This window comes from Zerene cesonia, chromosome 3, assembly GCF_012273895.1.
Source record: "Zerene cesonia ecotype Mississippi chromosome 3, Zerene_cesonia_1.1, whole genome shotgun sequence".
Lineage (NCBI taxonomy): Eukaryota > Metazoa > Arthropoda > Insecta > Lepidoptera > Pieridae > Zerene > Zerene cesonia.
In genome coordinates, this window is record NC_052104.1 from 1,354,000 (window position 1) to 1,371,563 (window position 17,564).

Below are 17,564 nucleotides of genomic sequence, written 5' to 3' on the forward strand. Positions count from 1 at the left end.
TAATAAATGTTATTTGCAGTTAACAATTTTCTTTTTTCTTTATTACAATATTTATGGCAAGACTAGGTATACATATTACGCTACGCCGAAGCTACACCGAAACTCGTAGCGTCGAAAAATGTCAATCATGGTACTATATAATGTTTCTATAGAGAATACATACCCAATGGCTTAGGCGTTGTATTAATATTTTATCAGCTATAAATAACCTATCTATTTATAACCTTTAAATAGATTCAAAAAATGAACGTACCCAGCTAAATCATTTATGAATAACACACTGCTACGTTCGGAAAAGCAATTAAATTTATTGTAAAGGGCACCCCAATAAATGTAACGGCGCGCTTTCCAATAACCTAAATAACATAATATGTCCAATATCAAACTATTTCCACTATTTTCCACTTATAAACAGATCCAAGCACCGTTCACTGAGTTTATTTTTGACCGGCTATTCCATTAGCATTTATATGAAACTTTCGAGTTTCGAGATGGTGTAATTCCCACTGTATCAGTTGAAGATATATGGGATTATTTTGGCCAAAGTTTGCTTCGTAAAGTCTGCGTAGATATGAATTGCTTTCTTTATATCAATCAATTAAACCGTTTATTTATGTAACAATGAACATTGAAAATCTCATATTTTAAATGAATATGCTTAAACTACAAATTAGTCCGAATGTTGGTGGGTTGTTAAGCTACAATATAGATTGGGTACCTGAGCCAACAGCGTTTAATAATTAAAAATAATTAACTTGAGCTTAAATTTTAAATAATAAAGGAATAAAATATAATGTAAGTGAATGTAAGCCATCCATTTATAAATACATGCTCTATAATTTTATACCTAAGCCCTCATCGCGGTTTCACCCTACTTGACACAGAATAAACATAAAAATAAAAAATTTCCTTTATCACTTACTACCATTTCCCGCGGCTTTGCACCCGTTAATTTTGAATTCGTTTAATATTAAACATATAAACCTTCCCTTTGAATCACTCGTTCTGATAAAAAAACTCATCAAAATCCGTTAAGTAGTTTTAAAGATTTAAGCATACATAGGGACTTAAAGCGAATTTGTTTTATACTATGCATCACTTATGACTAATGTAGGTAGTTTTATTCTGGCGAGAGAATTCTTGTAGGATTTTGAGATTTTCAATGTTTCGTCGAATACTTTCTAGAGTGTGATCAAACCTTCATGGTGATAAACAGTGCAGAAAAACTCCACACTACCTCCCATCGTCGTACTTCTCAGTTACGACTCTATAAATTATCCTTTACGTTTACCTTTTCGCTTGATATTTCTTCTGTACTTATACAGTGTCATAAATAAAGATAAAGAAGGGTACGAGAAAATAAAACGAGGTTTTCTGTTCCGACGTGACAAGTACCTATATATAATATTTAACATAAAGTTCGAAGATCTCAGAGAGGTATACTTGGTATACAAGATGAGTTTTTTTATATTATATTCTAGATACATCCTCGTTTGTATCATTTCAGGAAACCACGGACCGCCATCTTTAGCCATATTCAGCCATATCTTTAACCATATTATAAAATTTAATATATATATGAAAATCCAGTGTCATGATGTATGTTCTCAATGAATTCTTCACCAACTCAACCGATTTTCATGAAATTTGACATTTTATATGTAATTTGGTCCAACTTAAGATATAGGATAGTTTTTATTTCGATTAATTATCCCAATATTAACATATTTTTTCAATTACTCAGCCACAGCAACGCGTGGTCGGGTATGCTAGTAAAATATATGTAACTGCTTTATATTTTATAGCATTGAAATCAGTGCTATTGATTTTTTTTATTCATAATAGGAAAGCGCTTATTCTAAATACCAACGTAGTGAATTTTATGAATGATAGTAAGTACTCCTTTATACAAACTATTATTGCTTATAGATTATAAAATCTAGAGTTATGCATTTCACGTAATATCTTGGGTATAGAGATAGGGTACTGTTATTGAGCTTCAGTACGTTATTAACTATAAATAAATATTGATGTGCTATCTCGCTTACCTTTGCATCACTTTATATACCTATTAGGTACTATATTGTAATATGTACTGCGTTCTACGTCGTATTAAGATAATATACATTGGACCTAATATTATTTACATATATTTTACTGTAAAAACTAAGAACATCTTTAATACAAGTAGGAAATTTCGAAATCATTTAACGTAGTTCAATAATTGTTTCAGGTTAGGTTTAGTGAGGTTATCATCGTATGTTCTATTTGATTGTAATATAAAAGTATCATACAACCCAACCAACCAAAAATCTTCCAAAAATATTACTGAAACAAGATTTTCATTCATGATCACTCAATCGTGTATTATTTAAACACGAATGAATTACTAATAAGATACAAATCTTAGTACGAAATAGCATCAATTAAATGAAACACTAATGTGTAAGAGAACAATCCAAAATTGATCACATGATTAAGAAATGAATTTGCACTTCGCAGGACCCCTCCTTGAATCGTCTAAGAATAACTTCGAGCATAGCAGGAGACAAGGTAATTGGATCAAATGACAAATTGCAAAATGAACTGCCGTATCCGTATCAAATGCCCCTCTCAATAAAACTTTTAAAAGTTCTTATAATGAACAATACGTAATCCGTTAAAAATCAATAGACACTCGTAGCCCGTAGATGACTCTCCATTTCCCAGTTAACTTTATATAATGATAGAGTTTGTTGACAGTGTGCTCTTATCAGGCAGAATGGCTCGATATGCCGCCGCCCTTCACCACGCCCACTACCACGGATGCTGCATGGACCACATTTCTAAATGAAACTTATTAAACTGTTTCGTGTGTGTGTTTGACACTTACCCAAGATGAAGAAGTCCCACTTTGGGCGCCATTTATCGCGTGGTGGGGATGCAAATAAACGAAAATATAACGTGTAACCGCGGCAAAGGTCAGCGCGCGACTGACGTGAAACGGCCAGGCGCTTGCGTATGACAGATCAGGACATGCGCAATTTAAGTGATTTGTTTTGCTCGGGTTTACTCCTGAAGTTTTGCTAGCAAATAAGATTACTTCATGCTATGCATGCGACATGCTGCGGAGCATTACAATGAGCGCAGAAATTCGCTGTTAATATTTATCAGCAGTTTGGCATGAACGCAACGCTTAATGAATGTTTATTCTTTGACCTTATTTACTTTGAAATAATGTAGCGAATAGTTTTAACCGTTATTTTCAGTTCTTTGAATAAACACGCAGTTTTGTGTGGCGTAAAGATACGACGTATGGACGTACGATTATATTTATAAAAATCTTGTCTTCTGGGATATGATATTTACAATTTAAATTACGGATACTATTTTTATTGTTATTGAATAGTAGGAAAATACACAAAATGCACTTTTTGTAAATAAAATTTCGTTCATTCTTTCATTTTATTCATTCAATGTATATAAATTTGTCAGTATTGCATAATGAGTAATCGTTCAAGACTAAACTTATTAATAAATTGCTATTATTTCAGTTTCTTTGATGTGGTAGCTACGAGATTGGTGAAGCTTTGGATAGTTTTTACCCATTCCTTAGAATTGATACCCCCAAACAAGTGAAATGTTTAAAACCGAAAATAATTGAAATTTCGATTGAAAAACAAACAATGTATTTATGATCAACATTGTACAGTTCCGTTTGAAGAGTAAATAAAAGAAAAAGCTTGGCAAATCCAATTGTAAACGACTCATAATGCTCATTCGTTCGACGAAAAAGATTTTTTTTTAATGTTTTCATGAATAATGTTATTCTAACTATTCACATCTAGAAGAATTGTTTTACCAGTTGATTGAAAAATGAATCAATTTTCGCCTTTGACAGAATTAATCTCCATTAAATCTCTATGTACATAAAATTCGTTTCAGTTACCATACTCCTTCGGGTAGGTTAGTAGCTAGTAATAAATCAAATAGTTGCGGGACCGAAGCTAATGAATTCGTTAGTTTCGTTCTAGCACTCTTTAATGCAAGCTGCTCTGCTCTTTAATGCAAGCTGCTCTTTCTGCTAAAAGCAGTGGTGGCTCAGTGGTGAGAACCTCGGACTTCAAAATTGATAAGTCGGGGTTCGAGACCGGGCGAGCGTGCAGGAAATAAATTGATTTTTCAATTTATCTGCACATGTGGATAGCATGACCACTGCTTAAAACGGTGAAGGAAAACATCGAGAGGAAACCGGCATGTCCAAGAATCAAAAAATCGATGACATGTGACATCTGCCAACCCGCACTTGGCCAGCGTGGTGGATTATGGCCTGATTATGTCCCAGCAGTGGGAACATATATGGGCTGATGACGACTCTTTAATGCATCACATTATGAATCGTGCAATCCTACTAATCCTACTAATATTATAAATGCGGAAGTTTATAAGGATGTGTGTGTGTTTGTTGCTCTTTCACGCAAAAACTACTGAACCGATTGCAATGAAATTTGGTACGTAGACAGCTGGACATCTGGAATAACATATAGGCAACTTTTTATCCCGATATTCCTACTTACGCGGGTGAAACCGCGGGGCGCAGCTAGTATATCATAAAACTCCTAAGCTTAAGTGTAAATTACCTTTAAAATAACGAGGACGTTGAAAAAGTCGAAAATAATTGCTTTTCAATTTATAATTTCGATTTTGGGCGAATTTTTAAATGCAAGTTCACCCACATTTGATCAATATACTCGGTCGCCTCAAACGTAATTAATTAAACGCTTATCTCCTGAAAAAGCGAAGGTACGCAATAATTTGTATTTTGGTTTTTGGTTTGATATCGCATACCTTCGCAATATTATGTAGCTGGCACCTAATTAATATTGTTCTTAATATGCAAAAAAACTGTTTCATCAACGTTTACTCACTAGAACTTTGTCATGCCGCATGGTGTTAGAATTTTTATTATTTTTTCTTTCTTTAATTGACTTTTTTTTCTAAGAAAGGTTCTAGATGTGCCTAAATAGGACATTAAGCAAGCAAGCATTTCATTAAAAAAAGTCGTTATATAGTTGTAATATAATAACACTCGGCGTTATGTAAAATGTCAAAAAAAATGGTACACGCTTATAAATTGACTGTAACATCATGTCAACAAAATACAATTTGAAATTAATAACTATAACAACATACAGCAAAGTATTTTATAATTGAGCAATAGAGACATCTGTGGGAGACTTTGTAAACGATTTTAACAAATGGACGGAAATACAAATACATAATACCAAATATTATACATTTCTTATACGTATTTAAATTTATGTAAAGCCATAAAATAAAAATAAAGTCGTATTTTTACACTAAGAGTTTTGTTCAAATATTCTTAATTCAAATTTAAAAACAAAAAATAATAAAAAGGCAACACTTTTTTTATGTCATCGTAAATTTGACAGATTTATTTAAACTAGCAACATTATCGCTTTCTACAAGAACGGGCAGTGTGCTGAAATTATTTATTTGTGAATTTTCTGTTTTAAATAAATAAAAAATGTCGACGTTAGCTGCGCCTTTATCTGTGGCAGGAACGAGATATTCAGGAGCACCTGTTCGGACACAAAATGGTAAGAAAAATATTTTAAAAAATTAACATACAATGCCCGGTAGATCACATGCATCTTGCTTATGGTTTCAAAAATCGTAATTTTTCTGATGATAGTGCTTCAATTTGTTTTATTCCTGTTATTTTTCGGATTCATTTGTCGAAAATATTTATTATTTCCATAAATAAAGACGGCCCATTGTGATTAAATACATATATCTCTGATGATAACCTAAATGTATTAGTCACAGCATTTGTACGAATTATATACAGAAATAGCAATAAATGCAGATAAAGATTTGTATAAAAATAATAAAAAAGCTGACAAGAAAAGGTTATCTCCAATATAAATGGCGTCCAAAAATAATAAATAAATTTAGTTAGCTCAGTCTATCCAAATGTATAAAATGTAAAACTTAATTTTAATTCTGAACTTTGGATTTGACTTATTAAAAAGTTAAGCCTTATTGCAAAGTTGAATTGCATATCAAGTATTTATTACTCACATATATCGCGTTTCTACATTATTTCCTGTATCAAATGTTTCTCATAATGTTTCCATAACAATATGATAGGTATATGGAAATACCATCAAATTAAATCTCCTTTACAGTTATGGCAGCAGCAGCTATTGCTAACATAGTGAAGAGCTCATTGGGACCAGTTGGACTGGACAAAATGCTGGTTGATGATATCGGAGATGTCACTGTTACCAATGATGGTGCTACTATTCTTAAGTATGTATTCAACATATGGTAAAAGTATTTCTTAAAATTGTTATTTTTTATACAAAAGTTAGTTTTTTTGCACTCCTTCAATGTTATCAGTTTAAATTTGTAGTTTGTTAGTCTATATATAAATGAAGCACAATATTCTTAATATGTATATCTATAGTTATATATAATAAAGAGGTAAAGTTTTTTATTTTGTTTGTACCCAAAAGGCTCTGAAACTACTGGTCCTATTTTGAAATTTCTTTCACCCAAAGAAAGCTACATTATTCCCGAGTGCTATAGGATACTTTATACCCTGGAACAGTATCAAGGCGAAGCCGGCCAAACAGCTAGTGTAAAATATATTCAATTTACAACTGAATAAGTTTTTGCAAAGAAAGGGTCTAGGGATGACTAATACAACCAATCTAAATAGTCCTATAGCGCATCCTATGTATTAACAATTTGTTTTGTGATCAGGATGTTGGAAGTAGAACACCCAGCGGCCAAAGTGTTGGTGGAGCTAGCACAGTTACAAGATGAGGAGGTTGGAGATGGCACTACCTCAGTCGTAATTATTGCAGCCGAGCTACTTAAGGTTATTATATATATTAACTAAAGGTCTTGCTTTATTGCTATATGCAATCTTATTTCGCTTTGGCATTTATTTTATAATTACTCTATCCAATGAGCAACTTAGAAGATCATTGTATTAACGATGTAAACATGTTCTCTTTTTTTGTAATTCTTTAATTCTTATGCGAATATTCAATTCACAGAATGCAGATGAACTGGTGAAGAACAAAATTCATCCAACAAGCATCATCTCTGGCTACCGCCTAGCTTGCAAAGAGGCTGTGAAATATATCCAAGATAACCTCACAGTCACCGTTGAATCACTTGGCAGAGCATCCATCATCAATGCTGCCAAAACTACCATGTCTTCAAAGTTGATTGGAGCGTATCCTTTTTTAAATACTTATGCCCAAACATTTAAATATTGATTGATGTGTTATAAAAATAACGAGATAACTATGATGAATTGAGTATCATCATATTTTTAATATTTATATATATACATAACTTTTAAGTATACTGACCACACACAATGTGAAAAAAATTAACTTATTACTTCATCTTTCCTTTTTTTTTCTTTTATAAACTATCAAATTGAATAAACAAACCCTATGCAAGGGGTATTTAACTAATAAAATATGTACTCTTGCAATAATCAGAATCAGAATATGCTTTAACCTTTTGTAATCTTGAAGTTACCATTAGCAACATGACAATAAAATTATAAATCCTTAAGCAATAAATCAGTGATGCGGATTTCTTTTCCGAAATGGTGGTAGACGCAGCAATGGCTATCAAGACAATGGACCCCAAGGGTAACGCTATCTACCCCATCAAAGCCGTCAACATCCTGAAGGCCCACGGAAGGAGCGCTCGGGAGAGTGTGCTTGTTAAAGGATATGCCCTTAACTGCACTGTCGCTTCACAGGCCATGCCCAAAAAAATTGTTAATGCTAAAATTGCCTGTCTCGATTTCTCACTGCAAAAGACAAAGATGAAGCTTGGTGTTCAGGTAACTCACTCTATTATGTAGATACTTACTTAGTTGCACAAGATCTCTGTTTACAATTTTTTTTATTATTTAAGATTATTGTAATATACATCCAATATCAATTAAAATTTTGTCGTAGTTTTTTTTTAAAAACGATTATTTATAGTGCTTTGTCTTTTATTTAACCTTTTTGTGATTTTTATGTTATTTTTTTACAGCTACATGCTTATTAACTTTTTAGTACTTATCATATAATATCTATAATTTTTCTTTATCTGCATCGTAATCTAATGCTTTAATCATAATGTTTCCTCATGAAATGAACTAAAATACTTTTGTTTTCGACAGGTTCTTGTAAGTGACCCCGAGAAGTTAGACGCGATCCGCGCTCGCGAATTGGACATTACAAAGGAGCGTCTCCAAAAGATCCTTGCTACCGGAGTCAATGTGATCCTGTGCAGCGGTGGTATTGATGATCTCTGCTTGAAATACTTCGTGGAAAATGGTGCTATGGGCGTGAGGCGTTGTAAGAAAGCTGATTTGAAGAGGATCGCTAAGGCTACCGGGGCTGCGTACCTTACCTCACTTACTAATATGGAAGGTGAGTTTCAGTTGATTGATAAGAATCAACAGTAATATATGTTTTTTTTTTCCTAATCTTGTATAAATTTATATCTTGTATAGCTATAAAAAAAAACTTTTGAAAAAATACCAAGGCTACAGGTACTGCCTCTTTCTTATTATTAAAATCAAGTAGAAATATATGACATGTTGAAACTCTAAAGCTTAGAAAAATATTCTGAATTTCAGGTGAAGAAGTTTTCGAACCAAGCATGATTGGAGAGGCTGCGGAAGTTGTACAAGAACAAATCTGTGATGACCAGCTTATCTTAATTAAGGGGTATGAATTATGCACTTTATTATATTATTCCATGCAGCTAATCCTACTTATCCTACTATCCTATCCTTCTAATATGATAAATGCGAAAGTTTGTAAGGATATGTGTGTGTTTGTTGCTCTTTCACGCAAAAACTACTGAACTGATTGCAATGAAATATGGTACAAGTGGAATAACTTATAGGCAACTATTTATCTCGATATTCCTACTGGATACGGTTTTACGCGGGTGAAACCGCGGGGCGCAGCTAGTTAGTCATACAAAGAAATACAAATTGTTCAATAAAAAATGACACAAAAATTAGGCCTTATCCAAACATTTGATTGCATCTATAAGGCCGACAGAATGCACAGCAGCTTCAGTAATTAAGCAGTGGCTGCACACAAGCGTTAATAAATATGAGACTCGCTGTAACATGTGATCGCACGCGGCAGGCCGGCAGCGCGCACGGCGGCGTCCATCATCCTGCGCGGCCCCACGGACGCGTACTGCGACGAGATGGAGCGCTCGGCGCACGACGCGCTGTGCGCCGTGCGCCGCGTGCTCGAGTCGGGCCGCCTCGCGCCCGGCGGCGGCGCCGTCGAGGCCGCGCTCTCCATATACCTGGACAACTTCGCCACCACGCTGGTACGTGGTTTATATTTATTTTTTAAGTGTGCGTTGCGTCCTGGAAATGCGTCCTTGGATTGGAAGAAGAAAGCTCGTCGCGTCACGGGCTGCTGGATGGGCTGATAGCAGAGTGTAGGCCGTGGGAGAGATATGGATGTGGGTCATGAAGAATAGAAAAGAATGGCGTGCACATGAAGTGACCTCAAGTCTGGGTTAAATCGAACTGAGAGAGAAGAAGATGTGGGTTACTCCTAATGGGTTATTCTGCCTCTAATTTTTTTAAATAAGTTTCTTCGCGCGTTGCGAAAGGGGTTTGGACGGAAAAAAATAAGACCAAAAGTTGTAAGGACACTTTGCTATAGTCGTAAGCCTGTCTCTCTTTCTCTCTCCCTCTCTCTCTCTCGCATAGAAAGCAAGACGAAGAGTTATTTTCGTTTCGTCTTTCTATTTCGCATTAAATAGTTTTATTGCAAGTTTATATTACATTATATATTATGTAAATAATAAAAAAAAATATAACTTTATTACAATTCCTTCACACTAATTAAACGAAAGGAACCTCGCTCCATCCATGTGTCCCTTTTCACTTCTAAAGTTTTCATCATTTTAGTTGTCTATTTTCCAAAATATAGATTTTCCAATTTAAGTGATCCAGTCGAGCGTGAATTGCCGTTTCGTTTATACTATATTATGTTATATTCTTCCAGAGCTCTCGCGAGCAATTGGCGATCGCGGCGTTCGCGCAATCCCTCCTCGTGATACCCAAGACGCTGTCAGTGAACGCGGCACGCGATGCTACAGACTTGGTGGCCAAGTTGCGAGCGTATCACAACTCCTCGCAGACTAAGGTGACTTCGCAAATAAATCGTATATTTCATAATTAATGAGCAGCTAAAATATATTTATAGTCCACTCATTAGGTTTTCTGGCAAAAAATTAGAGGACACAAAAAAGTCCGCCACGTTTGTTAGAACACAATTATTTATTTATATATATATAACACTATTATACAATATAAAAAGTACAGCAATTTAAATAAATAAGTTTGTATATATAAGTTATGACTTAAAATAACAATTTGTATTAATTGATACGAATCACATTAAAATCGTTCCAAAGAATATAAGAGAAAAATATATCTCGGGTCTCGAAGTCCATTCAAAACAACTAAACACGTGTTTCTTTACAGGTAGAGCACGCGAACCTAAAGTGGGTCGGTCTAGACCTCACCGAGGGCACGCTACGCGACAACCTGGCTGCGGGTGTCCTCGAACCCGCTATATCCAAGATAAAATCCCTAAAATTCGCCACTGAGGCGGCGATCACCATCCTGCGTATCGATGACATGATCAAATTAGACCCAGAACAGAAGGGCAAGAGCTATGAAGACGCGTGCAACGCCGGCGAGCTGGACTAACTCAGTTAACTTATTCTCTCGATTGGCGAGTGATAAACTGGATAACCTAGGGGCGTATTAAGTTATGGAAAAGTTAACATAGTGACATCATCGATAAAAAAAAACTTATTTTGGATTGATATTTGCCCATATGTGTCCTTTAGTATACAGGCAGTAATTGAAATATTTTTTTCAAAAAATATAGCCTAATATGCCCCTTAATTCTTTTTTAGAGTGATTGCTATCATAAGTACATTACTTGTACATCGAGATCCAGTAACTTAATTTTGTATTGTATGAAGTCTTTTATATACGCCGCTTTGGAAGTATTATGTTATGTTACAAGAATAATTTGTTTAAGTTGGCCAGTTACAATATGTATTTGCGGGACTATAGCTGTTACACTGTTGAGGCGAAATTATTGAATGTTGGTAATTAATGTTATAAAATTAAACGAAAGATTTCCAAATTGAATAAAATAACTAACATGTGCAGGCCTCACAAATATAACTTCATACATTATTATATTCATCAGAATTACATGATACATTCTCAATATGTTTAAAATAAAATATCCAATGGAATATTCAATAAAAGAGGATGAAATATGAAGCACAATTCATTACACATTATAGATATTTTTCAGTTGCATACACAGCTTGTATTTTAAAGTTTAAGGTACACAAAGACTGTTAGATTGTGACTTCAAAGTTGATATTAGTTCACAATTATTTGTTGATAGCCACCAATCACCGAAAATAAAATATTAATAATATTAATTTAAATCCTTGCTAAAGATCGAATTTCATTTGATCCATTAAAAGAACTAGTTCGTAATGGTTTTATGCTTTTAACATTTAATGCTAGTTTATTTCGCTAGGGCCTATTTTGGCATAATAAAGATTAATATTTTAATGATGTTTTTGTCATACACTCTATTAACATAATAAAAAACGTAAGTAATTAACTTTCCTTCTCTCTTATCTAAAATTATATAGGTACACAAACCTATATAAAAAATGACCTTCAAAACTCGATTAAAATAACAATAATATAGTAACTGTACCGATTGAGGTGGAATGATGAATAAATAAATATCAATAATAAGCTACTAAATACATTACTATTACGACCATTGAGCTATATTAGTTTCTATTTGTGGTAGTCGAGCACGCTTCGGCACGAATTGAGCCAGCTCGCACCGGCCGGTCTATAATCGACCTTACCTCTCCAAATGTTAATGGGCGATGGAAGCGTCATCTTACCTAGCTAGCTTACCATCAGGCGACCCGCCAGCTCCATTGCCGATGTTAACATAAAAAAATATTTAAAGGTAAGTACTTAATAAGTTCGAAACTTTTTATGTTTATTTTTTGTATGAGATAAACCACCAATGAAGAAAGGAATACTATCATGAAATTTATATAGTTATAAAAAGAAAGTAACGATGTTAAATACGTCAAAAATATCAAGCCTTTCAAGACAGAGATCTACAGATATTCGAGAAAAATTAGTGGTTGTGAAACAGTCGGGTAAAAATGAAAAACCGAATCTCATTCTTTGAAATAAATGCTTAATCAATCAGTGCCAATAAAATCTCCACACTAAACTCGACTACTAGAAGGTTCGAACGGCGTTTTATAAATTTGAAATTTCAGCTTAGGTTGTAAAAATATATTAGTGAAGTCCCGTGTCCCCTGGTGGGGTATGGGGCAGATGATGTACATCTGTTTCACTGATCGATTTTCTTTTTTGGACATGTAGGTGATCAGCCTTCTGTGTCTTGTCAGACCGAGACTTCTTTTTTTTCTGCGTCCCCACCGGGAATCGAACCCAGGACCCCTCGGTTCTAAGCTCACGCGCTAACCACTGTACCAAGGAGGCGGTCGTAAAAATATATTGATCTACGTATATTTTAGGAATAATTGTTAAGTTATACTAATACTCTTTTTTTTGCTTCAAGGTTTGTTTTATCGACTAGAATTTTACAAAGAACACTTTTTTAACCCACTTCAAAAAAGGAGATTATCAATGCGACTGTATTTTTTTTTTGGTTTTTTTCCTCAAAAATTTTTCTGGATGAACCGCCTTTTAATAACTCTTTTTGTATTTAAAAGCCGCTGCCATGTACTTCCATTAAAATATGATCTAATTCTGACAATTTAGATTTAGTTAAATAATAATTATTTATTGCCTGGTTTTGATATGAATATCTCTAGAAGCTGTAAGCACACAATTATAACTGGGTTAACTGAAACTTGTGATTTTGAATCGGCCGTAGTGATTCAACCGTGGTAGGTATACGAGTGAAAAAAAAAATTTCTACGAACCCCGTAGTTGACCCCCTTAATTTAGGAGGTAGTACAAAGCATAGCCGTAACATATCTAATGTTCAAGGTTACAAAATTTAGGTGATCTGTGAATCCTGCTTCACAGTTTATGTCTGTGATTGACATTTCTCACTTCAGTCTTTAAATATTGGCTAATGACTTTTGACAGAAACACCTACACTTTAAACTGATAACAATCACAAAAAATAATTAAGAATCATTAATTAAATCAGAACCCTTACTTTTACAATTCACAAAATACCGAAGCAATATTCTATCATAACTTTTCAAATAGTCGTCCAAAAATCTGTTCAAATGTTAGCGGTACGAAATATATTCGTCTCAATTAAAAATATAAATCCTCTACGAATGACTACGGCATTTGCATCAACATTATCTTCTCCCAAGGTAAAATACTGCTTTAGTAGTTTACATGTATTGTAAGAACTAGCAATGTAGGTAATAAGTATATTATAATAGGTTTAGTTTTAAACCGTTGACCCGGCGAACTCCTAACCGCCGCGTCACTTTTTATTAGAATTGTTTTCAAGATCGACGTAAATATATATGAAACGTATTTTTTGAAAATAAATAGATGTACCTGACCATACCTACATTATTAAAAAAAATATATGTATTTTAAAATACAGTCTGTAGACCGGTTTGTCGTATCTTATCACCATTATGTTTGTTATTTTTAATTCAACTTAAATAATTGTTATCCAATTGCTATTACTACCTTTTTTTTATTAAAAAAATCTATCATTCTAACAAGCTACCTTACAATATATAATACAATAATGTATGCTAATTAAAATAGCAATAGCACTTTGTTTAAACTATTTAATATACTTAGACCCATTATGCTTATCACTTATCATAAATGAAGTACATCTCTTTATAATCTCATCTGAATTATTCATTTTTAAGAATATCATAGAATCTTAATTAAATTTTGTCTTTCATTATTGTTTTGTTCATTTTTTTGTTAGTGAAAAGATAATTGTGCTAATTTTATTGCATTTTACTCACATCTATGGCTGCTGAAAAAATAATGCAAAATCATCTACTTATAGGAAGAAAAAATTAAAGTCGGAAAATATGAAATTAACTATATCAAAGTAGGTCAAGGTTCACACAACATACTCTGTGCTCCTGGAGCTCTAGGGTCAATTTGGACTGACTTTAAACCTCAAGTAGATGGGATAGACAGAGAGAAGTTTAGTCTGGTTGTATGGGATCCACCAGGGTTCGGTAAGAGTATGCCACCAGAACGGAACTTCAGTATTGACTTTTATGAAAAGGATGCTGATATAGCTTTTGAGTTTATGAAGGTAATGTATGTAGTTACTTTCTTTTTTGGAAATTGCATTAGATGAAAAATTAATATTTTTAAATATTTTATGAATTTTTCATGCATACTTTTTTAACTTTCCTATATAAAACAAAACAGTAAATTTGGCTCTCAGCAGCTATCAAAAATAATTTATAAGTTGGGCTTTAAGTCAGTTATTTTAAGTATTACATGTATTTTTAAGGAATTGAATATTCCCAAATTCTCGCTTCTGGGCTGGAGTGATGGGGGCATAACAAGTATGATTCTGGCTGCAAAATATCCTGATGCAGTCAACAAACTAGTTATTTGGGGTGCCAATTCATTTATATTACCTAAAGAGCTAGAGGGATATAAAAGTATGTATAGCAATTATTTCTTTAACTTCTAATTATGGAGAATTAATGATTAACTACAAGAATAAATACCATTTCCCCGCTTGTCCCAGCTTTTTCCATTTGTATATAATAAATAAAATTTAAGCTACTACAAATAACACTTACTGATAATGTGACTTAATTACAATACGAGCATGTTTCCGCAAATCGACGTCAAGTGCCTATTTTGCGAGAAAGGGAAAAGAAGTAGGGGGGAGGAGTGGTCAAAGCTGAAACCACGATAGTTTACCAGCTTGTGAGAGCTGCCGAAACATTCAGGCAGGGACCCGGGACCCAGGAAACCAAAAGATAACGTGACTTGTTTGAGGAATAATTTTTTTTTAAATGGCCTGAATATATATATGTATGGATAACATTTAATGCAATTTATACATTTTTGAAAAAAAAATCTAAAATTCAATCACGAGGCGGATTTCGAACCCGCGTCATTTCGAGTGAACCGTGACTGCACCATATACCGCATTTTATGTATATATATTTTTCTTTTGATACATATGTTTCGTATATTCTTTTTCGGTTATATGTTCATAGGATCTACCCATGCCATCTTCAGATTATTGTTTATCTAAAATGCATTAAATTACAAAATGATGATGTTAAACGATGAATTTCTATTTACAGAAATTAGAGATGTAAATTCTTGGTCAAAAAGGATGAAAGAACCAATGATTGAGTTATATGGCGAAGAAAGATTCACAAACTACTGGGCTAAATGGGTGGATACAATGGAGGAGTTATTTAAAGCGAAAGATGGCAACATTTGTTCTGAACTACTTAAAAATATTAAATGCCAAACACTCATCATACATGGTGAAAAAGATCCACTAGTTGATGGAGTTCATGTGTCTCATCTCCACACGCATATTTCAGGATCGAGGTGATTTGTTTTTTATCTGGCAAACCCACGCTTAACATTCGACTTCGAGGGATGTCGATTGTAATATTTTTTTAGTTTGCAGTACATCGTTATTATTCACGATCACATGTATTAATTTCCGGTAGGGCAGCCGATATAGAAACGACTTTTGTTTTACAAAAAAGAGCTATGCGTTAAATATATATTTAAATGCAAGACTCGCTTACAGATTACTAAGACTACTGGTACCTGATTGTCTCGTCACAGCATTACGACTGGAATGATTTTAAACGTAAAATGTTCTAACTCTGTAGAAACTACTTTCCGAACCGGTGGCATATTAGTATATTTGTATTATTATGTATATACCGGGGTAAAACGATTCTATGTTTTTTCGGGTTTCAACCTATATCTGTACCGTATTTCATCCAAATTGGCAAAGTGGTTTATGCGTGAAGGAGAGACAGACAGAGTTACTTTCACATCCACAATATTAGTTGGTATAATATATATATGATTCATAATGTTCCTTTGAAATTATTTTCAGAATACATTTATATCCAGAAGGGAAACATAACGTGCACATTCGTTACGCAGATGACTTTAACAAGCGAGTGCAAGATTTTTTACTTTTGCAATAAATATACAACTTTTATACATGCTAGTCTATAAGGATATTGTTTTTATACATGTTTATTGCGGCTACTAATAAAGTTTATTTATGGTTAATGGTTTGATTTTTACCCTCAATTGTCGAATTGTTTTTTATATTGGGACACTTACGTTCATACTCAACTAAAAGGATATGAAAGCGTTTAGAGGTTTTACTTTACCTGATGAGGTAAAGTTGTCTCGCAAATAAAGATAATTAAAATGAAAAAAAATATCACGCTTCACAGGTTTTCTTTTCGTTTAAGTGGCGTTTAATTGGAAAAAACTATTTGAGAACAAAACGTAATTAGGGCGCCAATATTCCTTATCAGTACTCATTATTTTCATTTGATATTGACATTACTTATTTATGAATGCATTAAATTTTGCAATGTAAATAATAATATAGCTAGGACTTATAAATTTAAATAAAGGGTACCGGACAATACATTGGGAATGTAATCCATCGTTTGGTGCGATGAGGCGGCGTGAGACGAGTGCCGTAGTGTGTACCACAGACTGTACAGTAGTGCTATACTCCGGTGACGGTTTTTTCTTCTACTTCTTCTAACTTCTAGCCGGACAATGAGCCGTGTGTGTCTATGCAAGATTTCCACAGTTAAAAACATTCTTGAAAATAAAAAAAAAATGTATATATATATTCGACCTTAGGTCTGCAATCGACCTTACGCCTCCAAATACGTTCATGGGCGGTGGTAGCACTTAACATCAGGCGATCCATCACGCGACACATAATATTTTATGTCTTGGTTCACGTTCTAAAGTATTCGATTTAACCCAGATAAGCCTGAAACTAAAATTTTCTGAAAATTTTGAAAAAAGTTACATTATTTAGTTTATTAGATCTTATGCAACATAAAAAAATTATGAAAAAAAAATCAAGTGTAAGGCTTTCAGGGAAACAGCCGTCCTATATGTAGGACAGTAGGATAACAAGAGGAAATAAAATACCATTTATGACAAAACAGAATGTAATCAAAAAGTGTAGTTTATTAGATAACTATTGATTATATTACCCATTGTTATATGTAATTTACTAGATTAACACTATTTATGAATGATATGTTTCAAAACACTTGACACACTCTCCAACATCACATTTCTTGCAACATGTCAAACATTTTTTGTGACATTGACGACAGTGTGTTTGCTTCGATTGAGGTATAACCAGATGATTCATTTGGTCTTTACGACTATCAGCATGTTCATGATG

At 33.6% G+C, this 17,564-nt stretch overlaps 3 protein-coding genes across 4 annotated transcripts in view; 2 read left to right on the forward strand and 1 right to left on the reverse strand.

The window, feature by feature from the left end:
- LOC119838620 (CUB domain-containing protein 2) overlaps positions 1–2,984 on the reverse strand; it is a 62,083-nt gene extending 59,099 nt beyond the window's left edge. For both annotated transcript variants that reach the window (XM_038364649.1, XM_038364641.1), the window contains exon 1: positions 2,873–2,984. The gene's annotated coding sequence lies outside the window, so the exon portion shown is untranslated. The remainder of the gene's footprint in view (positions 1–2,872) is intronic.
- A 2,543-nt stretch (positions 2,985–5,527) lies between these two features.
- LOC119836473 (T-complex protein 1 subunit alpha) lies at positions 5,528–11,677 on the forward strand. The gene is made up of 10 exons (XM_038361809.1): positions 5,528–5,600; positions 6,192–6,315; positions 6,772–6,889; positions 7,071–7,252; positions 7,615–7,879; positions 8,207–8,459; positions 8,669–8,759; positions 9,192–9,384; positions 10,074–10,214; positions 10,556–11,677. The coding sequence occupies exons 1-10, from the start codon at positions 5,528–5,530 to the stop codon at positions 10,781–10,783; spliced, it is 1,668 nt and encodes a 555-aa protein (XP_038217737.1). The 3' UTR covers positions 10,784–11,677.
- A 1,558-nt stretch (positions 11,678–13,235) lies between these two features.
- On the forward strand, positions 13,236–16,408 carry LOC119838947 (valacyclovir hydrolase-like). Its single transcript, XM_038365103.1, has 5 exons — positions 13,236–13,500; positions 14,169–14,426; positions 14,631–14,784; positions 15,445–15,700; positions 16,227–16,408. The coding sequence occupies exons 1-5, from the start codon at positions 13,408–13,410 to the stop codon at positions 16,318–16,320; spliced, it is 855 nt and encodes a 284-aa protein (XP_038221031.1). The 5' UTR covers positions 13,236–13,407; the 3' UTR covers positions 16,321–16,408.
- Positions 16,409–17,564: the final 1,156 nt, after the last annotated feature.